This window comes from Hemicordylus capensis, chromosome 1 (genome assembly GCF_027244095.1).
Source record: "Hemicordylus capensis ecotype Gifberg chromosome 1, rHemCap1.1.pri, whole genome shotgun sequence".
NCBI classification, from domain to species: Eukaryota; Metazoa; Chordata; class Lepidosauria; order Squamata; family Cordylidae; genus Hemicordylus; species Hemicordylus capensis.
In genome coordinates this window covers 83,361,808-83,389,759 of record NC_069657.1, presented here as the reverse complement: position 1 = coordinate 83,389,759, position 27,952 = coordinate 83,361,808, and the positions used below count along the sequence as shown (strand labels likewise).

Below are 27,952 nucleotides of genomic sequence, written 5' to 3'. Positions count from 1 at the left end.
AAGACTCAAGTGGAGTCCTTTCTTGGCCCTGCTACAGTCCTCTTAGCTGGAGATGCTAGGAATCTTTTCTTAGACACTGGCAAAATAACATCTTAGGTGAAGTGTTAAATGATGTTTCAGTTTCAATTCAAATTTTCAACCAAGTAAATGCAATTCTTGAGGATGTAACTAAATGTGGCAGTGGAAGATCCATGCACCCCTCAAGGACATGTTCCTGAAGTCAACATGTCCTTTTGGAGGGAGGAAGTTGCAGATAAAATCACTCCCACTCCCTTTCACCCACATTTTCCTGCTCAGCAACATGGCGCGCAGAGCTGCAGAGCTGAGTTTTCCATGGTGCAGCTCTTGTCAGATGTTTCTTACACTGCACAAAATCTCAGCCACTGAATTCAAGGAGTTAATATTAAAATGTGCATTTTATTAAATATAAATTAAATTTTAATAAAATGGTTGTACTTATGAAACATTTTTCCTTTTTTCCTATGGTGCTATATATTTTTTCTATATGGTGCTATATAGCCTGAACTCACATTTCCCATGATGAGAAGTTTCAGCCCTCATTCCCAAGAAAATTCAGCCCCCTTCCCTGCTAGTTTAAATTCCTGGCGGAAATGTTGGAAGCCTTTGCTAGGCACGGGCTTAGGTTTGGTATTAATTACAACATTGGTGTATAAAATGCTTTGCAATCGTATTCATTCATTAGTCATCATTTGGAAGTTGTTGTTTAATTAATGCTTTTCTTGCATTTTGAAATGTGCTTATTGTATGTTTTTAATTGATGATGATCCACCTTGGGGTAGCACAAAAAATGCTGATACAAATATATTATTAATCCATTGTTGCAGATAGTAAGTAAGTAGTAAGTAATAGTTTATTACAGTCCATGACCAGTCAAACTTTGCAGATAGGAAATTGATAGAAATAGATTTTTGGATTGGTCTAATAATGATTTTTTGTGTGTGATCTTGCAGGATCATCTAATGTTCCCACGGATGTTAATGAAATTGGTCAGTCTTCGAACTCTAAGTAGCGTCCATTCTGAACAAGTGTTTGCTCTTCGACTACAGGACAAGAAGCTGCCACCCCTTCTTTCAGAGATCTGGGATGTCACTGAATGACTTCACTGTCCCACAGCACTGACTTGCTGAAGTAACCCCATCATACACACCTTGTGCTAACAACAAGTTGTCCTCCACTCTCCAAAGTGCTGAAGCAGTGCCGAGGGTGATGGGCCTTTGCTCCGATGAGACAATGCAGAAGGCAAATGAGATGGATGAGATGATGTTTTAGTCTTTGATTTCATGTCTTCCAGAAATGGGACAACTGAACACCTCAGTGTGGTAGAGATGAAGAACCCACCCTAATAATGTGTCCAGTGACTTTTTCTTCTTCCAAGCACTTTTCTTGTTGTGTTTGGTCTGGCCCTTTTAATTTTAAGGATCCTTCACCCAGACCCACAAAGAGGCTTCTCAGGGGTTTCAGGGGCAAGGCCCATTTGTGTTTCTATTTTGAGGGACTTTGTGTGAGTTTCTGAATGTACTTAATACATTCTACCATTCACAAACATTTATAGAGAGCTAGATGAACATTTATGGTGATTTCTGTTCATGAGGCTTCATTTCTAGAGGAATCTTTTCTTTCTGGGAATGGGAGTCGTAAGTGCCACCATTTGATGATTTGGGGGTGGGTTTTTTTGGGAAGGCGGCCTGTGGATTGGAAGGCTAACTGTACTATACAGAAATATCTTCATGATCTTTCCTAATATTTTTCACACCCACCCACCCAGTCTAACCATCACTATAATATACAAGGGCCACATCTCATATACACCATAGACATGCTAGGGAGCCATGTCCAGTCACCATGTTCTCTGCCACGTGCACCCATTTATAATGTGAAGGTGTGGAACAAGGTACACAGCTGAATGTTATGTTATGAATGTTATGTAATATGAATGTTATGCAGCTGAATGTTAGGAGTGATTGCTCTGAAACAAATCCCATTGAGTTGAATGGGGCTTACTCCCAACTAACTTGTGTCTAGGTCTGCAGTCTTAATTTGTAACCTTTGAAGTGACTCTAAGATTGTGTGTACACTTACGGATTAGAACATTTTCAGTGTAAATCCAGTGATGTGCAACCTACCTGTGGAGTCTGCGCTAAGCTGAGTGCTCACCTATAGGCACTTGCACACAACAGCAGGTATGGGATTTACACAGTTGGGAGCAGTGCTGTCACATGTCACATTATTTCTTTTCAAGCAAATGCCATAAGTTGCATCCCCATTCCTTTGGCTTCTGTAAAAGTGGGAGCATAGCAAACATGCCTGTAACCACAACCTTCTGTTGTATCTCATTCAGTTCATTTTTTGGTATGTTTGCAGGTTGTGGGGAGATAATTTGAAAAACCAAGGAATGCATTTAGTGTTTGGTTGGATCAGAGGAACACTAGAAAATGGAACTGCTTGTGTCTCAGCACTTTATAGGGTTCATTCAGGTGGCTGTCCTGTTTGTCTGTGCTCAGCAAGTATTGGAGTACTGGAAATGTTTGTGTGAAAAGCAAGTAGCTAAATCCCCTGTGCAGTTAGCTCAAGGTGCCAGCTGTGTCGGTTGACATGGTTTGCACTTTTGCCCTCTCAGTCATATGGACCTGGAAAGACTGGCATGGGCTGAAGTTCTCTGCATGCCTGGTCTAGAGAGAGAGGGAATCCTTGAATTTAAGAGTTATTTTCACGAGTCCACAGTTGATATGTGTATGTATGGACATACAATTAATGTTAGAGTGATACTGTAATCATTGAGTAGACTGCATACATCTCAAAAGGTGGAACTAAACCCTATGTACAAATGTGTGTTTGGATGGCTGTTTCTGTTAAACAGAAAAAATGAGGCGGTGGTGATTTGGAGCTCAGCATTTGTGTGTGTGGGATACTTAAACCTTTCTCATCCCTCTTCTTATCCACTGTACCTCCTCCTAAGTGCCTTTTGCCCTGTGGAGTTCCAGACACATGGTTGCAAAGGTAAACTTGTGCCTAGAATCCCATGGTATTAGGAGGGCAGAAGCAGCTGAGGTGTTGCAGGGGAAGAATTAAGGACCCTCCTTCCACACTGAGTCTGTGTTTCCAATTATCTATTCCCACAGTACCCTTTTCTCCCCTCTAAACTAAACCAAAAAAACCCATTGTGTTTTTGTTATTTGCATTTGCATGCAACATTCAGTGCTGCCCTTGGTTATCTTCACGGGGGAATACAATTCAGTTTGGGTATGTAATGCAAACTTGTGAATGATGTCTGTTAAGAGTATTAAGGGTACCCATCTATTCTGAGCATTCTTCTCTACCTTGAACATGCCAAATTGTCCCTCAAGAAAGGCCCTTTTGATTTTATACTCATGAATAGATTAGTATTTATAGCTCAGTCCTATTCAGAGTTAGGTGTATTGATGACCATTGAGTTGGATCCCAACTAGTACATCTGTGAATGGAAGAAGCTCCATTTGGGAAAGATTTGATTTTTGCCAATCCCCCCTTCCCTCTGTAGTCCCCTGAAAAACTGCTCCTCCAACCCTCAACAAGATGTGGGGTTGGGGAGGTGTCTTAGGGACCTGCAGGGAAAGAGGGATAGGTGAAAATCCTCTTTGCAGAAAAGAATTTCTTCCATTCACTGAAGTACTAATTGGGACGCAATCCATTAATTTTAGTGTACTTAGATGTGCCTGACTCTGAATGGAATTAGGCTGCTAGAAGAATAATTTGCTTGGGGGGGGGGACTTGATCTTCAGTCCAGAAGAGGCAAATTGTTTGGAGACAAGAAGTAAATCTTTAATACTCTAGTATTATATGCTGCTTCCCTCTTTATTGCACATTAAGTTTCCTTGTCTTGCAAGCATCTTGAGAGCCTGGGCCCATGAACCAATATAATTGTTGACTCTGTAACCAAGTGCCATACCTATGGTGTCGGCCTTGTGTCTGTTTTGCACTTGAGGTTGGGTCTCTTTCCACTGGCCTTCACTTTGTAAAGCACTTGTAACAAAATATAAAATCTGTTTTTATAACTCATTGCAATATTCTTTCTGTTTAATTCTGTATTTTAAACTAATTGATTGCAAAATGTTAATGTTTATGCAAAAGAATAAAGCCTAATACAGAATTTTGATTATTTGATGACACACCATTTTAGTGTATCCGTATAAGTTCTTGATCTCTTGAAATTGCAATTCAGAGCTAATTATATCAAACAGTGGAAGCCAAACTTGTGAATGAACAAGGAACAGTAAGTACTGTACTTTGGAAATGAATGATCCAGCATATTTGTAATATGATCCAGCATATTGTAACGATTGTTTCCTTCAGTTTGGTTTGCTGTGTAGATTTGCAGTATATCAAATCTATATTATGGTGATGTTTTTGTAGTTATAAATATTACTGGCTTGACTGGTGCAGAGCATCTGCACACTAGTAGATTGCTCTCAGAGTCCCCTGCCAGAGCCCCCTGCCTCACCTGAGCTTCACTCCTGCTTCTCCTCCCTCCTCGTCCTAGTTTTCTTTCTCTCTCCTTCTTCCCCGCCTGCCCCTCTTCCCTCCCCTCTCCAATGCTAGTGACCCCGTCCCCGCCTTGCATGCAAACATTTTGACTGTGCTCCTATGCACATGAGCCGGCCCTTGGTGATGCCAAGATGTCCTAATGGGGACTGGCCATGCTGTGGGTGCTGGGCTGGCCATGTGCCGTTGCTACCTCCTCCTCCGCTGGCCCCTCGGAGCCTTGCCGCCACCATTGCTTCAGCTCCAACATGGCGGCCACTGGGAGTAGATTTTCCTGAGAGTGTGAGCACTCCTGCAGTGCCCTGATTGGTTTAGCACTGCAAGGGTGGGGCGAGGGCAGTGCTTGCCACATACTACCTAAGGCTTTTATATAGAGAGATGCAGCAGAACCATTCATATCTATGAAAGTTTAGTCATGGACTTGAATGAGTTATACATTTATTTGACTGAAAGAGATCACTAGTGTAAAAATCTGTAGCCTCAGTGTTCTAATTTGTGCCCCCACCCTGGTTCATGGATGCTATATTGATTTTAAGTCTTCAGATGGACATTCAGAATATTCACTTCAGAACAGTGCATCTAGATATACCATATCTTGCAACTGCTGTAGATTAGAATACTGAAAGATCTTCAAAAACCATTTCATCCAGCCACTTATTACATTGAAATAGCAGTCACATTATAGATTGATATTTAATTTGTTTTAAATACACTGCTGTCACAGATCTAGGAATAATCTATTTAATGTGTTCCCTCTATTAATACCGAATCCTAGGCTTACTCTTAAAATTAAGAAAGAAGCTGTTCAACTTTCACATTCATATTTAATCCAGAGTCAAACAGAAAAAGGGGACAGCGCCAAAAGGACGCTGAGGGGACCTCCCCAAAGGAGGGAAGGAGGCAAAGCCTTGAAATAATGCTCAAAACTGATAATGTATTGTATGATGTGCTATGAGATATAGTAGGAATGTGCAGAACGAGTTTGAGAACCAGACCGCTGTGAACTGGCCTGGTTCAAGTGGTTTGATTGAGAACTGCTTTGAACTAGTTTGAGTTGGTTTGTCCAACTGTCCGGCCCAGCCGATCAGTTAGACGGAACCGTTTTGCATACCCGCGGTTGGTCAGTATTTGGTTCGTATTTGGACTGAACCATGCCAGATGCTCTGTGCACACCCCTAATATGTAGCTCCTTCAGGGTCAAGAAGATCCCATTGCACTATCTTGTAGGCAGGAGCATAACTATAATAGGCCAAGGGGAGACTGTTGTCTCGGGGGCCCCTGCCTTGGGAGGGGGCCGCCAGAGACATGTCTCCCCCACTCAACACCCACCCGAGCTTCCTTGAATTTTTTTTTAATTTTAGAGGAAGGTGGTGACGGGGGGACATTTTAAAATTTTGTCTCTGGGCTCACTCCAACCTTGTTATGCCCCTGCTTGTAGGAATTATCTTAGATTATGCTTTAAATAATCATTTTGCGACCTTTCTTTTCTCTAGTTAATCCAGAGTACTTGCCGTTTTAAAAATTTAATAATTTTAAAAACTTGTTTTAATAACTATGTTATTCTATTTTTATTGTGTCATGTATTTTAATTTGTGACTCTTAAATATTTTAAATTTTGCACACTGCCTAGAGATATACATACCAGGCGGTATAAAAATATGATTAAATAAATAAATAAAGTAATAAATAGAGTAGGTCTAACGTGACAAAAAAGGCTGGGAGTGTAGAGGGAGTCAGTTTGGATTGCCACTCTAAGCAGATCAGCAGGAGAAGCTCTGCTTTGGCTAATCTATGGCTATGTGTCCAACCGCTTATATATTTTGTATTTTTTTGTCTTCAGTGTGTGTAAAGAGAGCTGCTGAAGGATTGGGTCTCTTCTGTTGTCCAACGTTCCTTATTTTAAAGTGTGCACCTCATTTTATATTTGCCATTTGTTCCAGGACATAGCCTTATTTCAAATGCAACTTGGCTAGTATTAAATAGATTTTGACTTGAAAAAGTTAGTCAGTCAACAATATTAAAGTTGCATATCTTTAAATGAATTTAAAATTAAATGAATGCAGATGTCACTGAGCGGGTTCTGTTGGGTTTTGCTTTTGTCGGGGTGAAGTGGCAGTTTTATTTGTAAACCTATAGGTTTGAATGTGGCTGCCTGTCTTTGATTATTTATTCTACGACGTGTTTTAACAGCAGTTGGCGCTGGCACCGCAACAGAAGCCTCCTCGACGGGGCAGGGGGAGATTGTTTGTTACACAACGCGACGCTGTAGCGGCTCGCGCTTGCTTGCTTTCCTCCCCCTCTCCGGGGGGGCGGGGGGATGCGCTGGCCGTGGTGCTCAAGGCCCTGGCAGGGACTCTTCTACAGCGCTTCTTCCCGCCACTTCGGGGGGTGGCGCACTTGGCTTGCTTGGCTCCGCTCCCTTCCCCTGCGAGCGGCTGAATGGTTCGCTCTCCACCGCACACTCCCCGCCCTCCCGCTTGCTGGCTCGCTCCTCCCCTCTTCGTCCTGCTCCTCCAGGCTGTTGATGCGGAACTAGCCAGGCGGCTTGAGGCTGGGCCGAGCTTGAAGCGTGAGGGGCCTCTACTGACAGGTAAGGAGAGAAGGCCTGGCGCTAATGGCTGGGAACAGATAGTGCCAGCGCCCGCCCGCCCGCGGCTCAGACGGTGACCTCCCTGGGAAAGGGTAGGGAGGCTGGGAAGCAGAGGCGCATGTTTGTGGGGTGCGGTGGTGAAGGTGCTCTGGGGCGAAGGGGGGGTGTTGGAATGAAGGGGAGGTAGCAGGTACTGCTTGAGACAAGGGGGTGCCGTATGGGGCGCGACAGGGACTGGCTGGTTGGAGCACGAGCAGAGAGGCAGCTGGTTGCACCGCGGGGAGGGCAGCAGGTTTGTGAGTTGGGGCTTGCTTGCAAGAGAAGGGGACGTTGGAGGGCAGGCGCGAGTGTGGGGCGTGAAATGGAAAGGCGGAGGAGTCACGACTAGCTCAGGGTTCGTGTGTGCGCGGAGAGAGGTGTTGGTAGGCGGTGTACGAGTCGGAGGCGAATGGGGAGGTGGGAGGAAAGCTGTGGGGTAAGGAGAGATCAGGCTTGGGCAGTCGAGGGCGGAAGGTAGCCATAGGGATGTGTGTGGAAGGGCTGCTGGGGTGCGTGTGTGTGAGAGAGTGATTTTAGAGAGGTGGTCCTGCACCCCCTTGCAGTCCTGCACCCCCTTCCCCCATATGGTCAGATAACAATAGCAATAAGTCCTTCTCACCCTTGTGGGTCCCCGGTGAATTTTGCCTCTTCCACTGCTCCCCTTGTGCCTGATTGCCTAGCTTCTCTTTCTCCCTTCGTTCTGTCTGTGGTGTGTGTATGTGTGTGTGAGTGAGAGGAATTATGCTGTGTACAGTGAGATCCCTCTCCTTCCTTGCCCCATGCGGATCCATTCATCCTCTTAGGCTGGCCAGAGCTGAGCAGAGCTGGTCTTGTGGTCGCAAGCATGACTTGTCCCCTTAGCTAAGCAGGGTCTGCCCTGGTTGCATATGAAAGGGATACTAGAAGTGTGAGCACTGTAAGATATTCCCTGCAGGGGATGGGGCTTCTCTGGGAAGAGCAGAAGGTTCCAAGTTCCCTCCCTGGCATCTCCAAGATAGGGCTGAGAGAGATTCCTGCCTGCAACCTTGGAGAGGCCGCTGCCTGTCTGTGAAGACAAGACGGAGCTAGATAGACCAATGGTCTGACTCAATATATGGCAGCTTCCTATGTTCCTATATAACTGGACACTGTTGTAGCTGCTTTTCCTGGACTCAGTCTGTGTGGATACCCGGCCAAGGTCATTGACAAGAGGAAAGTACTGTACAGCAAGTATAGCTTGGGACTTTCATTGCTGTGGTCAACAGAGATATTCTTTGGTCCCACTGTCACTTCTTGCTCTGCAGTGTGGCTTCTGCCATCCCAGAGGCCCCAGAGTTGTCTGTTGTTCCACACAGCAATGCCGAGAATGTGTGTGATTGCTATCCTTTGCAGAAGGTGTTCTGATCGATCTATTCTGCTTGCTTCTGACTTGCATTTTTTGGGCTCCAGTTTGTTCAGCTGGAAAATTACAAAGTATGTTTCAGGAGATGGTGGCTGTGAAGCTGCTAAAAACCTGAAACAGTAAAACAGATTTTAAAGGCGATACTATTGACTGTTCCTGAGTGTTCAACTGGTACCATAGAGAACAGCATCTGTAATGTGCATGGATGAGGTGTGCAGATATATTTCATTTTCTTGCATCTGTGTCTCAGTGAATAATTATTGTTGCGGGTGACTATCCACTGTAGTTATATGATATATGAAATCCAACAGCGATGGTGTCTATTAATTGGGTATCATTAAAAACTTTCAAACTAAATAGAGGCATGACACAAGGATGTCCTTTGTCTCCATCCCCCCCTGCCCCCGAATTGAACCATTCACAATAGCTCTTAGGAGATGTTAAGAGATGATGGGTATTAACTGTATTTATAGACAAACTTTTGCATATAAATTAAACATTTGATTAGTTTCCATTTATAAACTTGTCTTCACTTCCACCAGTAAACACAGCTCCTTGAAGTATCCTTTACTATATAATTTTTTATCTACTATGCAAAATATTTTCCGTTCCCCCTTTTTGTTACATATCTGAATGAATCTTGTCTTGATTTCCAGTGCATTGAGGAGAAACATTGTGAGTTTTGACCTGTATGGAAAATGACTTTTTATTGCTGCTTCTTTCTTGTATTTGTCAGTACTTAATTGCCTTTATAAATAATAATATTTATGCATACAAATAATAATTTATATGCATAAAATAATGCATGTATATGCATATAAAAATACTTTTATGCATATAAAATACTTTTATGCAGATGAATGTTGGCAATTATATTAACCAATAGAGCCAGTGTTGACTCAAATTCTTGCTCAGCCATGAAGCTCACTGTGTGATCTTGGGCTTTTCATTTTCTTTCAAAATAACCTACCAAGGAGGGTTGTTGTGATGATAAATGGGGGTGGGGGATTAATGATCTACACTGACCAGAGCTCTTTGGAGGAAGAGTTTGCACTGCAGACTTTGCACTGGCAAGAAAACTGAATATGTGAGGAGTACACAAGTACAAGGACTTTCTTAGAGGATCAGAAACATGGTAAGAAGATTGCATATGTTGGGGGAAGTAAAGTTGCGTGAGCTGGAGTGCTTGGCTGCTAACACAGAAATAGATATAGTGGGCATAACAGAAACATGTTGGAACAGTGAGAACCAATGAGACACTGTTATCTCTGGATATAAACTCTATAGAAAGGACAGGGAGGGGCGCCTTGGAGGCGGAGTAGCACTGTATATTAAAGAAAGGATAGAATCTAACAAGGTAGAAAACCTAGGTGGACCGGAGCCCTCCACAGAAACCCTGTGGGTGACAATACAAGGCCTGAAAGGAAATGTGCTACTGGGGACGTGCTATCGCCTTCTGGATCAAAATGCAGACAGTGACTGGGAGTTGCAGGAGGAAATAAGGGAGGCTTCAAGGAGAGGCAGGGCAGTAATAATGGGTGACTTCAATTACCCACACATAGACTGGGTAAATTCACAGTCAGGTAATGACAAAGAAGTCATATTTCTAGATATGTTGAATGACTATGCCCTAGAACAGTTGGTCTTGGAACCAACCAGAGAGAAGGCGACTTTGGACTTAATTCTGAGTGGCACCCTGGACCTAGTGCGGGATGTCAGTGTCATCCACCCTTTAAGGAGCAGTGACCATAGTGTGATCAAATTCAGCATACATATGGGGAGAGAATCACTAAAGAAGTCTAACACAGACACTTTGAATTTCAGAAGAGGAAACTTCTCCAAAATGAAGAGTATGGTGAAAAGAAAGCTGAAAGGGAAAATCAGGAGAGTCACTTTGCTCCAGAATGCATGGAGTTTACTCAAAACCACAATACTAGAAGCCCAGTTAGATTGTATACCCAAAAGGAGGAAAGGTACCACTAAGTCCTGGAGGATGCCAGCATGGCTAACAGGTACCATCAAGGAAGCCATAAAAAGGGAAGAATACTTCCTTTTGAAATTGGAAGGCCTGCCCAAATGAAGAGAACAGAAAGGAACACAAACTCTGGCAAAAGAAATGCAAGGTGACAATAAGGGAGGCAAAAAGAGAGTTTGAGGAACATTTAGCCAAAAGCATCAAGGGGAATAACAAAAACTTCCTTTAATACATCAGATGCAGGTAACTGCCAGGGAGGTGGTTGGATTTTTGGATAATGAGGGAGTGAAAGGGACTGTTAAGGAGGATATGAAAGTTGCAGAGAAGCTAAATGAGTTCTTTGTGTCTGTCTTCACGGCAGAGGATACTGAGCATATACCTGTTCCTGAACCAAGCTTTTTAGGGATGGAGGCTAAGGAACTGAGTCAGATAGCAGTGACAAGAGATGATGTTCTAAAGTGGAAAAACTGAAAACTAGCAAATCGCCAGGGCTGGATGGCATCCATCCTAGAGTCCTCAAAGAACTCAAATGTAAAATTGCTGGCCTCCTTGCTAGAATATATAACTTATCCTTGCAATCAGGCTCTGTACCAGAGGACTGGAAAGTAGCAAATATAACACTGATTTTCAAAAAGGGTTCCAGGGGCGATCTGGGAAATTACAGGCTGGTTAGCTTAATATCCGCTCCAGACAAATTGATGGAAAGCATCCTCAAGGATAAAATTGTAAAGCACATAGAACAACAGGCCCTGCTGGGAGAGAACCAGCATGACTTCTGCAAAGGTAAATGTTACCTCACCAACCTTTTGGAGTTCTTTGAGAGTGTCAACAAGTGTGTGTATCAAGGTGATCCAGTTGACATAGTATACCTGGACTTCCAAAAAGCTTTTAACAAAGTTCCTCATCAAAGACTCCTGAGAAAACGTAGCAGTTATGGGATAAGGGGGCACGTACATCCGTGGATTGCTAACTGGTTGAAGGAAAGAAAACAGAGGGTAGGTATAAATGGAGAGTTTTCACAATGGAGGGAAGTAAGAATTGGGGTCTTCCAGGGATCTGTCCTGGGACCGGTGCTTTTTAATTTATTCATAAATGATCTAGAAGTAGGGGTAAGTAGCGAGGTGGACAAATTTGCAAATGATACCAAACTCTTTCAGGTAGTGAAATCCAAAACAGATTGTGAGGAGCTCCAAAAGGATCTCCAAACTGGGTGAGTGGGCGAATAAATGGCAAATGTGTTTCAATGTTGGCAAGTGTAAAGTGATGCACATTGGGATGAAAAACCCCAGCTTCAAGTATATGTTGATGGGATTGGAGCTGTCAGTGACTGATCAAGAGAGGGATCTTGGTGTCGTGGTGGACAGCTCATTCAAAGTGTCGACTCAATGTGCAGCAGCTGTGAAAAAGGCCAATTCCATGCTAGGGATAATTAGGAAGGGGATTGAAAATAAAACTGCAATATTATAATGCCCTTATACGAAATGATGGTGCAGCCATACCTGGAGTACTGTGTACAATTCTGGTCACCACATCTAAGAAAGGATATTGTAGAACTGGAAAAGGTGCAGAAGAGGGCAACCAAGATGATCAGGGGCCTAGAACACCTTTCTTATGAAGCAAGGCTACAACACCTGGGGCTATTGAGTTCAGAAAAAAGACTGCAGTTTTATTTTCAATCCCCTTCCTAATGATCCCTGAAAAATGAAATGAAAAAAATTAGAGAGAACACTACTGGCTTCTAAGTCTAAAGAAAATTTGTCAACTCCTGGGCTAGATAACTGTGACTAGGTGTATGAGTCATAGCTTTCCTGCTGTGAAACTCCTTCATTGGCTTCTGATCCATTTCTGGACCCAATTTAAGATAAAAGTCATGATCATTAAAGCCACTAGGCTTGGGAACAGGGAACCTCAAGAACCTGTCTGAGGTTGGCAGGCAGGTACTTGTGAGACAGCCTCCTCTTTGGTGGTAGCTTCCCTAGGGAGATGCATTTGGGTGCCAGCTGAAAATCTTTTTACTTGCCCAGGACTGTGTGTGTGTGTGTGTTGCTGCTGATTCTGTTTTGTTATTGTCTTTTGTTTGAGCTGTCTATTATTATTATTGCTGATTTTAAAATTGTGAAAGCTGACTTAAGGGATTTTATCTGAAGGGTGGGATAAATATACTATAACTAAATAAATATAAAGACCACTAAAACTGCTGTTTAAATAAGCTACGCCTCCTCCTAGAGATTAGTAGCAGTAGTTTCTAAGTTTTCACAATTTTCTGGAGACAATGGTTCTTGTACTAGATGTATTTTGTAACCTTCCTGATTGACTACTGCAGTGTGCTGGGGTTGCTTTTTAATATTATTTATTTGTTTCTTACATTTTTATACTGCCTTTCTGCCTTGACAAAGGCACCCAAAGCAGTTTACAATATTAAAACAAGCAAATTACATAAGATTAATAAAATGTCTCTGAATACACTTCAGAGCTTTAGCTGGTGCAGAATACAGGAGCTCAGCTCCTCACAGGGATGGGGAACTTAATCCTTACCAACAGGAAAGAACTAGTTGATGAGTTGAAACTGGGGGAATCCCTGGGGGGAAAGTGACCATGCTATCTAGGAATTCATGGTATCAGGAGGTGGGAGGAATTGAAGGAAGTTGGGTGTGCACCTTGGATTTCAGGAAAGCTGATTTTAGTGAGCTCAGAGAAAATTAGATAAGATTCTAAAGGAGAAAAGCGTCAAAGATCAATGGGAGGTTTTGAAAAGTGAGATACTGAAGCCACAAGCACAATTATTACTATGAGAAGGAAACATGGGAGACATATCAAGAAATCAGTGTAGATGCACAGCGAGCTCTCTGAGCAGCTGAGAAACAAAATTGGCTAGTACAGGAAACAAAGGGAGGAGCATATAATCAAGGAAGAGTAGAAGAGTGGCCCAAACTTGTAGGGATGGTATCAGGAAAGCTATGACTTGGAATGAGCTACAACTTGTGAGGGATGGCAAAAACAACAAAAAGGGTTTTTACAAATATATCTGCATCATAATTTTGTTTATTTTGTATCTGCCTTCTCGCACACGGTTATTGAAGAAAGGATAGAATTGTGCCTCAAGACATGCAAAGAGATAGTAAGAAAACACCTAATTTAAATTAGATTAAGTCTTGAGATCTAGATGAATTACATCTCTGAGTACGGAAGTAATCTGCAGGTTTGATCTCAAAGCCACTGTCTTTAATTTTTGAGAACTCCTGAAAAACAGTGAGGTACTGGAAGACTGGAGGTGAGGAAATATTTTCTTATCTTCAAAAAGGGGGAAAGGAGGAGTCTACAGGCCAGTCAGATTAATATTGATACCTGGCAAGGTCCCAGAACAGATTATTAAGCAGTCTGTATAGGAGCACTTAGAAAAGAATGTGGTGATTATGAGGAGCCAGCATGGGTTTGTCAAGAACATGTCATGCCAGACTAATCTAATTTCCATTTTAGCTTTGCTAGTCTACTAGATCATGGGAATGTGGTGGTCATAGTGTTTCTTGACTAGAAAAAAAAAATTGACAAAGTTTCCCATGATATCCGTGTTGACACGATGGTAAAATGAGGGCTAGATGTTACTACTGTTAGGTGAATTCACAGCTGGTTGAGCAGCTGTACCCAGCAAGTGCTTATTAATGGCCCCACATCAGCCTGAAGGGAGGTATTCAGTGGAGTGCCACAGGGCTCTGTCCTGGGCCCTTTGCTAATATTTTTATTGATTTGGAGGAGGGCATAAAAATTACAGATAGGAAACTGGGTGGGGGGATTGCTAATAACTTAGAAGACAGAATTGAGATTCGAAATGATCTTGACAGGCTTGAATATTGGATATTCAATAAGACAAAGTTCAATAGAGGCAAATTTAAAGCCCTGCATTTGGGTAAGAAGACTCAATTGAGCAAGTATAGGGTAGAAGAGACCTGGTTTGACATAGTATATGTGAAAAGGATCTAGTTGTCCTAATGGATCACAAGTTGAAGAAAAGCCGGCTGTGTGGTGCAGGTGCTAAAAAAGCTAATGCAATATTAAGCTGCATTAGCAGATGCATAGTGAAAAGTAAGAGTTCTACATTATTCTATGCTGACCAGACCTCACTTGGAATATATTGTGTCTACTTCTGGGCACTGCATTTTAAGGAGGACACTGATAAATTGGAACTGGTACAGTCTCAGAAGAGGACAACAAAGATGGGTCATGGAGGCATAGCTCAGTGAAAGAACACCTGCTTTGCATGCAGACGGCCCCAGGTTTAATCCCTGGCATCTGCAGATGGGGCTGGGAGAGACTCCTGCCTGAAACTTTGGAGAACTGCTGCTAGACTGTGTAGACAATACTGTAATAGATGGACCAATGGTCTGACTCAGTATAAGGCAGGTTCCTATGTTGAGGGATCTAGAAACCAAGTCGAGTGCAGAATGGTTGAAGAAACTGGGTATGAAAAGGAGAAGGGAGATATGATCATCATCTTCAAATGACAATCCTTCAAAAGTCCTGTTCAAAAGTCTCTGTTGCTCTAGAGCAAGATTTCTTAACCTTCAGTCCCCAGATATGGTTGTACTACAACTCCCATCATCCCCAGCCATGGCCTTTGTGGCTGGGAATGATGGGAGTTATAGTCCAACCATATCTGGGGACCGAAGGTTAAGAAACCCTGCTCTAGAGGGCAGGACTAGAACCAAGGGGATGAAATTACAAGGAAGCAGATTTTGGCTAGACATTAAGCAGCATTTCCTAACTGTAAGAGCTGTTTAACAATGGAACAGTTTGCCTTATGCAGTGGTAGGCAAATCTTCAGTAGGGATTTAGAACAGAGCCTAGGTGGTCATCTCTCAGGAATGCTGTAGCAGTTTCCTGCACTGTGCAGTGGGGTTGGACTTCAAGACCTCCAATGATCCTTCCAACTGTAAAATTCTGTGATTCTGTGAGCAAAGTGGAGTAAGGATATAAAGTCAATATGACTGCTGACTGCTATTATACTTCTGAGCCTATCAAGGTGCTAGTCATTAATTATAAGCTCAGCGTGCTTCTCTTATGACTTCCCACTGCCCAGGATCAGAGGCAGATCAGGGTGGGGCAGCCAGGGCACATGCTCTGGGTGCAGCTGGAAGAGGGTGCAGTGCCATGCCCCACAAAAGCCCCACCACCAAACCCCCCCAATTCCCCCCCTCCAAATTCCCCCTCCCATCATCCAGGCAGCTTAACTCAGCACAGACGTTGAATGGCTTGCTTCGGTTTTGTTTTGCTCCGGTGTTTCTGCTGCTCAGCGCCTCAAGAAACCAGTTCCAGTAGAGCGTCATGTTTGCCTGCAGCAAAACCAACCAGAAATCTGGGAGTACCTTATGACAGAAATCCCCACGAAGCCCAAAGCTATCTTCAGTAATCAAGAAGATCTGGTGTATTCGAAGTCAGGGGCTTCTGGTTTCAAGGGGTTGCTTGTTGTAGTTGAAGCGAAAGCGCTACATGAACAGCGGGAGTTACCGCCGGCGAGAGCGTTTTTGCTGTACAGGTAAAGTGGGGGAATGTAAGCTGGAAGTTGTCCCTGTCCTTGTCCTCCTCCTGCAATGGATCTCTGCTCACTTAAAGACCCAAATGGGGTTGCTTCATGATTCTCAGGAGAAAATGTTAAAGTTAGCTTGTATCCTGGTTTGGGGATTTTTAAATGTTTTATGGGCTGATTTTTATGTGGTTCATTGTTAGTTTTATTGATATGCTTAAGCAAATGTAAACTGCTTTGGGCCTTTCAAGAGAGAGGGAAACACAGGATATCAGTTGTGTAAATAAACAATTGCCTTTCTTTCTGCTCATACCTACTGTATGTCGGCCACATATGGTCTAAAGGAGGTTAAAATGTCAATTATTTTAAAGTTTCTTTGTCTAAAGGTAATTTTTAACTTGCCACAAGTGTCCAGGCCTGCACTGACACAATTACTATGAGATTGTACAAACTCTCTTTCTAATAAGCGTCCTTTTTCTGTACATTATTATATTTGCATGAATTATGTAGCGATACATTATGTATGTACCCTAGACACAATTATACAATCAACCATTTTTGCAGCACCAAGTAGATGAATCATTCCAAATCTGTTACATAAAAGTTCTGCTCTGGTATATCCATCTTGTGAGAAAAACGATGGCACAGTGTTGTTACAACTTAACCTTGAATATGACTTTTAAAGGATCATTATTACGTATTTGATGTAGTTCGTGGGAACAAAATAATAATCTTAGATTGCAAAGGAATTACAGGAAAATACATTGCATTCAAACTACTTAACATATTTCATAATTCTTTAATGTTGGCAGCAAATCTCTAGACTAATAAAATATTCAGATGGTTTTAAGTAGGGAAGTTGCAAGCAGAGATATATATATATCTGAGATGTTTTAAATGTATGTAAAACATGGAAAACATGAATGTGGCAACCATGTTTGCAAATTCACATTCCAAAAATATAATCCTTTGAACCTGCAAATCCAAGTAATTCATGCACACTAGTCAGGATGCTGTAAGTAGTGGCAGCTCCCTGTTGATTGTACAGTTTGTGGCAAACCTGGTTTTGCCAAACTATTCATATTAGAAGTGTCCTTTGAGGGATGGTTCAGGAGTAAATTGCATGTGTTGGTTCCCTCCCAGCCCTTTATAATTTTCTTTTCTCTTTTTAAATACAAACACTCAAAAACAAAGTGGAGGGAGGAGAAAAAAGCAAGGTAGAGAAGTCAATATCAATGATAGATAATATTCAGTGAAGAGTACACTCAGAGGTGTCCAAACAAGGAGTGGAAGGGTCCATCTGGTCCCCAAAGAGGTGGAGTCATACAAACATGTCCACATAGTGTCTAAAATTCGTAGTTTTCAATATTATCTTGCTCTGCGAAGGTCAGTTGAAGCTACGGCACACCCAAGTACTGGTTCTGAGTGTTAGACTTCAGCATTGTTTTTACTTGAGTAATCATGATCAGTTTCTGCACATCTGGAATTTAGAGGAAAGAGCTTCCAGATCAGAGAGCAAACAGATTTGAGCCTCAGAAGCGATTGCATGCTCTCTCTTTTTAAATGAACCCTGGTTGGATGTCCTGAGGATTTGGATAATTAACAAATCAACAATTAAGAAGGAAGATGGAGAGAGATTTGTATGGATCTATCAGCCAAAGCTGATAGAATGCCCTTCTGGCCATTGCCTCAACCTGAGAGACCAGGGAGATGTTTGGATCCAGTAGCTGAAGGATGTCACAGGTTAATTTAGGATGTAAGAATTAAATTAGCGATATGCATATATGCAGCAGCATGAAATCATATTAATAATAATCATATTAATGGGCCCAGTATCCTATGTTGGTGGCTTCATTTCAAACTGCTGCAAAATAGTTAAAGACTTTCATGAAGTGAGCTAGATATGTATGTTACCAGTGTCCAAAAAGGAAGGATTTTCCTCTGTAGGAAATAATGTGATTAGTAAAGTGGTCTCCAATGGGTAGCTGCTTCATTATAAGGTGGGATTTAACCGTATTTCCATATGTACAAAAATAGGTGTGTCAGTAGATGCAAAACAAGGAGGGGGTAGAGTGAATGTTGTATGTATGTATGTTTGTGGTTCTTCTGTGTGAGCTTGCTTGTATGTATTAATGTTGACAAAGGAGAAAATACGGTATAACCTGTTTGGTCTCAGGATATTATTTAACTTAAGGCCACCTTCCCCTTCAGTCTGGCCCCTGCTTGTGAATTTATTTGTTTATTTTTATTTGACACATTTTTATACCACCCCAAATGCAAGTCCCTGGGTGGTTCACAATCTAAAAACACAATTAAAACATTAACACAATTAAAACAGTTTAAAATACATATAAAACTGTAAAACTCTAAACTTTAAAACTATAAACTAAAAGCCTGGCTAAACAGATATGTTTTCAGGTCCTTCTTAAAAAACATCCAGAGAAGGGGAGGCTCTAATTTCGTTAGAAAGTGTGTCCCAAAGACCCAGGACAACCCTAGAAAAGGCCTAGTTTCAAGTCACCACCAACCAGGGTGGATTTGATTTAAATCAAACTGATTTAAATCATGATTTAAATCACGATTTAAATCACTAGCAGGGTGCATAAAAATAAAAAAAAATCCAATTTAAATCAAAAAAATCGATTTTTTTGATTTAAATCGGATTTTTTTGATTTTTATCCACCCTGCTAGTGATTTAAATCGTGATTTAAATCGTGATTTAAATCGTGATTTAAATCAGTTTGATTTAAATCAAATCCACCCTGCCACCAACTGAGCTGGTGGCAACTGCAACCGGACCTCCCCAGATGGTCTTAATAGGCAGTAGGGTTCAAGAAGAAGGCGGCATTCTTTTAAATACCTTGGACCCAAGCCATTCAGAGCTTTATAGGTAATGATCAGCACTTTGTATTTTGCCCAGAAACTTATTGGTAGCCAGCGTAGTTCTTTGGGGATAGAATGGAGCCCTAATGGAATCCTATACGATATCTCTCGATTTGATGAGTAACAATCATCCTATCTGGAACCTACCTGAGATGTAGGAGTAGAATCACTACAAAGCAGTGCCTTTCCACTCCCAACCCTTTTAGGCACGCCAGGAGGATACCGTGGTTGATGTTATTTAAAGCTGCCAAGATATCCAAAAGGATCAACAGAGTCACATCCCCTCTGTTGATTCCTAATTGGAGATCATCCAACAGGCCGGCCAAGGCTGCCAACACCATAGCCCACCCAAAAGCCAGTTTGAAATGGGTCCAGATGATCTGCTTTTTCCAAGATTGCCTGGAGCTGAGACACCACCACCCTCTCACACCTTGCCCACCCATGAGAGGCTGGGGATTGGCCTATAATTGCCTAATTCTGAGGAATCCAATGGAGGTTTATTGAACAGTGGTCTAATAATTGCCTCCTTGAGACAAGGAGACATCCTGCCCTCCCTCAGAGAAGCATTAATGATTTTAACAAGACTCTCTCCAATAATCCCCCTGCTGGATCATATAAGCCATGTTGGTCAAGGATCAAGAGAACAGGTAGTAAGGTGAAATGTCCCAAGAGCTTGTCTACATCCTCAGGAGTCACAAACTGATCAAATTTGACCATACAAGAGGAGCTGCTGGACACCTCCATAGTAGGCTCTGCAGTAACTAGAGTCTAATTCAGCTCAAATATGAGATATTTTATCTGCAAAAAAACTCATTTTAAAAGTCACAACAGATGATTGATTGATCCAAATTATTATTCAAAGGAGGAGGGACATGTACTAGTCCTCTCACAACCCTAGACAATTCTGATAAACGTGAGCTGGCAGAAAAGAACTGCTCTTTGCTGTGCACATTGCCAAAGCATAGATCTTCACTGTGTTTTAAACTGTTGGATTTGAGCTGAGGCTTTCTCCACTTATGCTCTAGCTGCCTACCTTTCCACATCAGCCCCTGTAGTTCTAATAAATAAAGGTCATTTATGTAATGACCTTGTGATATTTTCTTTAGAATTGTGTGTTTAAAGGGCATTGATGCTTTATGTGGTCTTGAGCATTCATGCTAATATTATCTTTGCTTTCCCCCTACTCCTGTAGTGCTTGCTTGCTTTTATATTTATTTCATTTATCACATTTATTACATTTATAAACTACGCCATCCAAAGGCTCTGGGCAGTGTACAACAAGTTTAAAAAGACATAAAAACATACACCATTTAAGACACAGTGCTAAAAACAATTAAAAAATATATTAAAAACCATTTATAACTAATTAAAGTACTTTAAAAAAAAATTAAAGACCTTGGAAGGCCAGGCCAAACAAGTAAGTTTTTAGGGCTCTCTTAAAGGCTGACAGCGAGCCAGGAGTGCATTCCATTGGCCAGGAGCAGCTATAGAAAATGCCTGGTTCTGAGTCACCACCAGATGTACCAGTGGCAAATGGAGACAGACCTCTCCAGATGATCTTCCAGATGCTTGAAACTGTTGGCGTGCAAATATTTCTAAAGTCATATCCAAAGGTAATATTTAAGGTGCAGATATTTCTGGAGTTAATATTTAAAGTAAACAAAGAAAATACCACTAGAGAAAATGGGGCTAGATTTGGGATGTGCATGAAACGCGATTCAAGTAGTGAATCGTGTGCTGGTGAGGTGACTCCCAGCTGTACTTGCGCGATACTGGCACACATATGACAGCTGTGCATGTGCATGCCAGTGTCGTGCGAAGGCAACTGAGAGACACCCTGCTGGCACATGATGGTAGCTGGGGGGAGTGTTGCCAAACCTCCTGTGGCAGTGAGTGCTGGAGGAGCAGGTATGGACTTGCTCTCCTCCTTGTTAAAGGTGTGGGGGATGTGCTATGATTTGCTACTCGAATCGTGTTTTGTGTACATCCCTAGGCTAGATAAGGTCAAGTAGTATTTTACAAGATTCTGTCTATTTAGGTATATGGCTATGCTTTGAAATTTGTTTCATATTCCCTGGATCTTTACCATGTAAGTTATCTTATTAGGTGTAGAAATTAATTCAGAATAACTTATCCACCCAATTTCCATACCATAAAACTAAATTATGCTTGCTGCTGCTGCTGCTTCTATTATCTTCTATATATATATTTCTCCTGGGTGTGCCCAGGAGAAATGCGTCCCGGCAGCCCAGCGGATTGGCTGGGCTGCGGGGCGCCTGATTGGCTGGCGCACCCAGGAGAACAGCGGTGGCGGTGGCCATGGCCGGGGATCCAGGCGGGCCCAGCCGCGGAGGCGAGGCAGCGGGCCTGGCCGGGCCCGGCTGTGGAGGCGAGGCGGCGGGCCTGGCCGCGCTGCAGGCCAGGCAGCTGCGGCGGGCCAGGCGGCGGCGGGCCCCAGCCCAGCCGCAGATGTGAGGCGGCGGGGGTGGCCCGGCCTGTCCGACAGCATGGTAGTGGTGGTGCGGCGGGGCGGGGGTGGCCCGACCTGGCCACGGCGGCGGAACTCGGCACTTGGCCTGGCCGTGGCGGCGGGACTCAGCACTCGGCCCCGCCGCGGCGGCGGCACTCAGCCGCGGCACTCGGCGGCGGGCCAGGCGGCGGTGGGCCCCAGCCCGCCCGACAGCGCGGTAGTGGTGGTGCGGCGGGGTGGGGGCGGCCCGACCCAGCTGCGGTGGCGGCACTCGGCCCGTCCGTGGCGGCGGCACTCGGGTCAGCTAGTTATTATTATCTCTTGTTTACACAGCCAGACAGGTGTTATTGACTGGTTTGTTTTATCCAGACATCGAGTCCTTCCCAAGGACCTGGGATGCCAGAATTTTATTGTCAATTGTTATAGATATCGTCGCAGAATATAGGCTGTTCCCAGTAAAGCTGCTTTTTGTAATTGGCTGGTGGTGATTTCTGTGGCCCCTATGGTGTTGAGGTGCTCTTCAAGGTCTTTTGGAACTGCACCCAGGGCGCCAATTACCACTGGGATTATTTTGGTCTTTTTCTGCCACAGCCTTTCAATTTCTTCTTCTTCTTCTTCTTCTTCTTCTTCTTCTTCTTCTTCTTCTTCTTCTTCTTCTTCTTCTTCTTCTTCTTATTTCAATTTCTTTACCGCCCTTCCAAAAATTACTCAGGGCGTTTTACACAGAGAAATAATAAATAAGATGGATTCCTGTCCCCAAAGGGCTCAAAATCTAAAAAGAAACATAAAATAGACACCAGCAACAGTCACTGGAGGTAATGTGCTGGGGGTGGATAGGGCCAGTTACTCTCCTTCTGCTAAATAAAGAGAATCACCACATTAAAAGGTGCCTCTTTGCCAAGTTAGCAGGGAATTGCATTTATTTATTTAAACATATTTATATACTGCTCAAAGCTCATGTCTCTGGGAAGTTCACAATAAAACAGCACAAATCAAATCAAATCAAAACATTAAAACATTGAAATAATTTAAAATTTAAAGCAGTGTTAAAATCTGTAAGTCTAATTAAAAGCCTGTGTAACAAATGTGTCTTAACCGCCTTCTTAAAAGTTATCAGAGATGAGGAGGCTCTTATTTAATCAGGGAGCGCATTCCAAAGCCTTGGGGCAGTAACGGAGAAGGATTGTCCTTAAGTAGCCATTAGGAGAGCTGGTGGCAATTGCAGACAGATCTCCCCAGATGATCTCAGTAGTTGGCGGGGCTCATAACAAAAAAGGTGTTCTCCTAAATACCCTGGACCTCAGCTGTTTAATGCCCAGGACTTCCAGTCTGGAAGACAGAATATCTGGAGCCCACCAGCCTTTAAGTTACCATATTACAAACTGCTGATGGCTGCTTTTTATTTATTGGCTAGGTGGCAAAATTTGTATTGCTTTGACATTGAGTAATTCTGTTGGCAGGTGCTTAAGCTATCCATTCTGGGTCAATTCTAATCCTCCTGTGCTGTCAGGATCTACTGCCAGCTTTGCTGTCTGCTTCTTACCTATTAAGGCTTACTGTATGTGGCTGCTCAGGAAGCAGAATTACTTATTTTACCTGATCATTCTACAACCTAGCAAACATTTCTGCTGTGGAAGATCACAAAAAGCAGATAGTGGGCCAGTTCAGACGATACTATCCTCTGCTGAACTGGCCTGCACATAATTAAACGGTTGCTGACGGCTTGTTTGGTGGCGACTTGTGACTGGGCCTTCTCTGTGGCTGCCCCAGGGCTCTGGAATACACTCCCTCTTGAGACAAGAGCATCTCCTTTTCTCAAGATGTACCTATTTTCCCAGGCTTTTAAATGACATTTTAATATGTTTTTATCTTTTGAGATTGTTTTTTTACTTGTTTGGTGCATTTTAGTGATTTTATATTGTTTTTTACGTTTGCTATGTTTTAACTTTGTACACCGCCTAGAGATGTCTATATCAGGCAGTATAGAAATATAAATACATAAATAATAAATAAAAGGGAGATGTGCCAAGATCATGCCCACTGTGATGTCTGTTGCAGATGCCCCAGTGTCCTCTCAGCACATTTGTTTATGGCTTGGGGTGGGGCTGGCGGGATTTTCCTAACCACTGCTCTATATGCACTCCAAATACTAGTTTAAATTGGTATTTTAAATACCAGGTTAAACTAGTATTTGAAGCATGTGCAAAGTGGCAGTTCAGTTGATATGTTCCATCATGCAATAAAGGAATGTGCTGGGAGGATGTCAGGATGTCCGCGAAAGACATCACAACAGGCATGCTGTTGGTTCACAGCCCTTTTAATCATTTGGCTGGAAAAGTATCAATCAGACTGGCCCATTGCTTGTGTGTTTTCTACAGCCCAGCGTGAGTGTATTGTGAGTATGCATATTTGTCATGACACCTGGAGCATCAGATATGATTAATTGAAACCATTGCAACACGTTTAGGAGGAGGGATGCACTAGAAGCTGCCACACTCAATCTTTGAGAGAAATATTGGCCTGTTAATATTGTGGCAGGAAAAATGTCTGATTCTTCAAGCCTGTTTCATTAATACCTCGCATGGCAGGTAGATGAAAAGGGAGAGAGAGAGCATTTCCAGGATTCTTCAGTGCCAGCTAGATTTAACTCTGTTGTAGGTTACAATCAAATAGAGCTATGTCACTAATACCTCACTGAGGAAGGGCAGATGCCATCTTGTTTGAAAGAGGCAATGGTTAGATCTCTTCTTAAGAAGCCTGCTCTTGATCCCCTGGTGATTGATTATTATAGGCCAGTCTCCAACCTCAGTTGGCCTGATAGATGACCTTCAAATTGACAGAGGGAGAGTGACTCTGCTGACACTTTTGGATCTATCAGCGGCTTTTGATACCATTGACCATTCTTATGGATTGCCTGAGGGATTTGGGGATAGGAGGAGCAACTAACCAAAGTGCTGGTTATTACGTTTAAAGCCCTGAATGGCTTAGGTCTGGGTTACCTGAGAGAGCACCTTGCTCTACAAGATCCCCACAGCTCATTAACATCATCAAGAGGGTTCCATCTTCAGGTGCTACCAGTTCATCTGGTGGCGACCAGAAATAGGGCCTTCCAGTTGTTGCCCTGCGTTGTGCAGTGCACTCCCCGTGGATATAAGAGGATTATCTCCCTTGGAGGTCTTCAGGAGAACCTTAAAGACCCACCTTTTTAGCCTGGCTTTTAATATCATCTGGTTTTAACTTTAATTTTAATGAGATTTAATCTGGTTTAAATGTTTCTTGAATTTTAATTGTTTTATTCTGTGTTTTTGATTTTAATGTAAATCGGCCTGAACCACTTCAGGAAGGGCAGTATATAAATTGAACAAATAAATAGCTAGATAATTAGTCTTTGATCTTTTGAGTCAGGGGCCTGCCTTTGACACACTACATGAGACCCACCTTACATCCTTCTTTCTGAAGGGAAGCTAACTTATGAGATCACAATATCCACGTGTCTACCCCTACTATCTTTTGTGTTTATAGTCTGATACAAACCAAATTTATAGTATATGGGAGGAGATCCTTGGGCATTAGACATCCCTTCAATTTTAATTGAAACAATCACAGCACATTTAGGAGGAGGGAAATTTAGACTCACTAGAAGCTGTCACACTCAGTCTTTGAGACGATATCCAGACAGTGCAGTGGTATTTTTATTTTGATCTGCTGTCTTGAAACAAGATGGTGGCCACTGGAATTTATAAGCACCACTCCTTTGCAATTCATGTGTTTGCAGTATAATACAGACCAAATTTGCAGTATTAAGTATTCTTAGTATAATTAAATTACTTCCATGGAGTGTTGTAAATTCACCATGTTGAAAGGAGCAGAAAGTAGGCTCCATTAGATCTACTTAGAACATCTTGTTTACAGTATGTGCTAATCTCTTTCCTTCCAGTCTTTCTTCTCTTGGGGGGAAAAAAAATTCTGCACAATCATGACAAAGAAGAAAATGGAGATAGGCCCAAGATGGAGTGTGATTCCCAACCCAGCAGTTAAGATCAATAAAATGTAGGAGATGGAGAAGCTTTGCCAAGTAGTTGGCATAAAGGATTACAGTTATTTTTCCAGACCTAATGTGCATCTTGTTGGCCTTCATCACCAATCTTTGTTCATAAAATGGAGGTGATCTATTTTATGTAATCTATATATTTACTTCTCTAAGGCATACCCTAATCCCATGTGTGGCTAATCCCATGTGTGGCAGCTCTCGCAAGAGTTTGGAGAGCTGCCAGGTAGCTACGGGACGGGCGGGGTAAAAAATGGCAGCAGAAGTTAACGGCAACAACATGGTGGCAGGGATGGGCGGGCGACAGCTAGGGAGGAAGTAGCCGGCATGTGGGGAGGGGGAGGAAGAAGTCGTGGTGGGGGAAGGGAAAAGAAAAAGCTGGTGGGCAGGTGGGGGAGGGGGAGAGGAAATGGTGGCAGAGTTGGCTGGGGAAGAAGTCGGTGGGCAGGTGGGGAGGGAAAGGAAGAAGCCTGTGGGCGGGGAAAGGATGAAGGGGGGGAGGAAGGAGCTAGTGGGTGTGGGAGAGGGAGATGAAACAGTGTTAAATAGGTGGGCAGGTGGTGGTAGGAGGCCGTGGGTGGGCAGCTAGAGGTGCAGATGCTTTGTGCCTGGTCCAGCTAGTTATCTAATATATTTTTGGTTGGTTGGTACAAAATAAAGTCATACTGCCCAATGACCTACAGATGCCCGATTTTGCATACACAATCATGCCACTTATATTAGCTGAATGCACAACTTTTTACAACAGAATATACTCATTGAAAATAAAAAACTACTTTTTTGAAGCAATTCTGAATATCAAACTTCCCGATTACCTACAGATTTTGCATGAGCAATCCTGCCACTTAAGTTAGCGAAATGCACTACTTTTGACACCTGAATAAATTCTGAATATCTGTTATATATTCTGAATAATCATATTTTATCTGTTATTGTTCTCAACAGATTTTTAATATTCAATTATCAGATCAATAATTCCAAAATGACATCATGTCCAAGAGAAGCAGAAGATCTTTCTCAGATTCAGATTTACAATGATTCAAATGTACCATATATGGTAATTATTCAATAAAATGAATGATGTTTGAAGTTGAAATCCTACAAATTTCAAATGGTTATTTTACTTCCCTTTTGCAAGCACATTAATAAAAACAACAACTGACAAATACAGTTGACTCTTGAATAGTGATTTCACCCATTTGTGAGTCTCCTTCTTGTGTATACCAGTTTAGTGCTTGAGCGTGGGAGGAGGGTGTAGTTTCAATTATTTACTTTTTTTTTTTTGCATTTATATTTTATTGGTTTTCTATATACCAATGTGACTTCCAGTTCATCTTTCAACATAGTTATACTGTAACATCTATATTTGCTCTCCTATAAATATTTTCTTTGTATTTTGCCATCATAATCCTTTAGTTCATTACTCAAACAAATTCCCCGACTGTTATTTTTGCATATCAGGCCCCATTGATAGGTCCACATTTACATTGTTTTTCCTGTACCATGAAGAGGATTTCCAGTCTTCTAGAAAACTTCTTAAATGGCCATCTCTTACTGATACAATAGATTTAAAAATTTCTATTTTATTTTGGGATTTCTTCACTGATTATACCCAACAAAAAAGGGTTCAAATCTCTTGTGACATACATTTGAGAATCTTTTTAAATTCATCACAAGTCATATCCTAAGGCCTCTTTACTTCTCTTCAGGACTGCCACATGTGATAAAGGGACCCCTCGCTTTCTTTACATCCAATTATTTACATTTTACTACCACCCCCCTTAATTGTTATACAGTAAATAAAATATCCATGCTCCCCACTTCTCAGCTGGCACATGGGGAGATTTAAAGAAGTGGTACGAGAGGTACAGGCTGTTCCATCCACTCTTGCCTCTTGCACCACTTCTTTAAGCCTCCCCGTGAGTCAGCTGAGAAGCAGGGGGAGAGGCTCTTTAAGCTTTACACCTGCCTGTGCTTTTCAGCTGATGTGCAGGGTGGTTTAAGTTTAAACTAGCCAACCCGCACAAAGCATCTGTGTGCTCTTTGGGACCGGCTATTCTTCCCTAACCTCCCGCCCCACTCTCTTGCCATCCCTCCCTCCCTCCTCCCCCCGCCCAACTTCGCGGCCGGGCTGGGCCTGCCGCTCGCTTGCCTCCTGGGTGCGCCTCAGCCAATCAGACGCCTCCGCCGCCCAGCCAATCAGCTGGGCGCTGGGACGCATATTCTAAGGCACACCCAGGAGGATTAATAATATAGATAGCCACTCTCCCTGCACCATGAAAATGGATTGTTTAGCTAAGGAACCTAACCCCATCTTTTGGCTTAAGTCAAGTACTCCAATATTTCAGTTTTCGCAAATGTTTTCCCTGTGATATTAGAGGACCTCCTGGATTTCATTTCTTGAACTTTGGTAGCAGTATAATCTATGCAAAATGACTGTGCCCAGTCAATGATGGGCATCACATACTAATATCTATATTTTTTTCTGGTTACATCCTTTTAGAATGAA

General features: G+C 42.6%; 2 protein-coding genes across 52 annotated transcripts in view; both read left to right on the top strand.

Moving 5' to 3' along the window:
• Nucleotides 1–4,171, top strand: part of NR1H3 (nuclear receptor subfamily 1 group H member 3) — a 48,102-nt gene extending 43,931 nt beyond the window's left edge. For all 6 annotated transcript variants that reach the window (XM_053285502.1, XM_053285499.1, XM_053285504.1 and 3 more), the window contains one exon: nt 972–4,171. In XM_053285502.1, coding sequence (XP_053141477.1) covers nt 972–1,118 — 147 coding nt within the window. In that variant the 3' untranslated portion in view covers nt 1,119–4,171. The remainder of the gene's footprint in view (nt 1–971) is intronic.
• Nucleotides 4,172–6,836: 2,665 nt separating this feature from the next.
• Nucleotides 6,837–27,952, top strand: part of MADD (MAP kinase activating death domain) — a 142,539-nt gene continuing 121,423 nt past the window's right edge. For 14 of the 46 annotated variants that reach the window (XM_053287630.1, XM_053287623.1, XM_053287608.1 and 11 more), the window contains exon 1: nt 6,840–7,129. The gene's annotated coding sequence lies outside the window, so the exon portion shown is untranslated. Of the gene's footprint in view, nt 7,130–27,952 lie in introns of all 46 variants that reach the window. The other 32 variants (XM_053287629.1, XM_053287619.1, XM_053287633.1 and 29 more) reach the window with 6 other exon arrangements.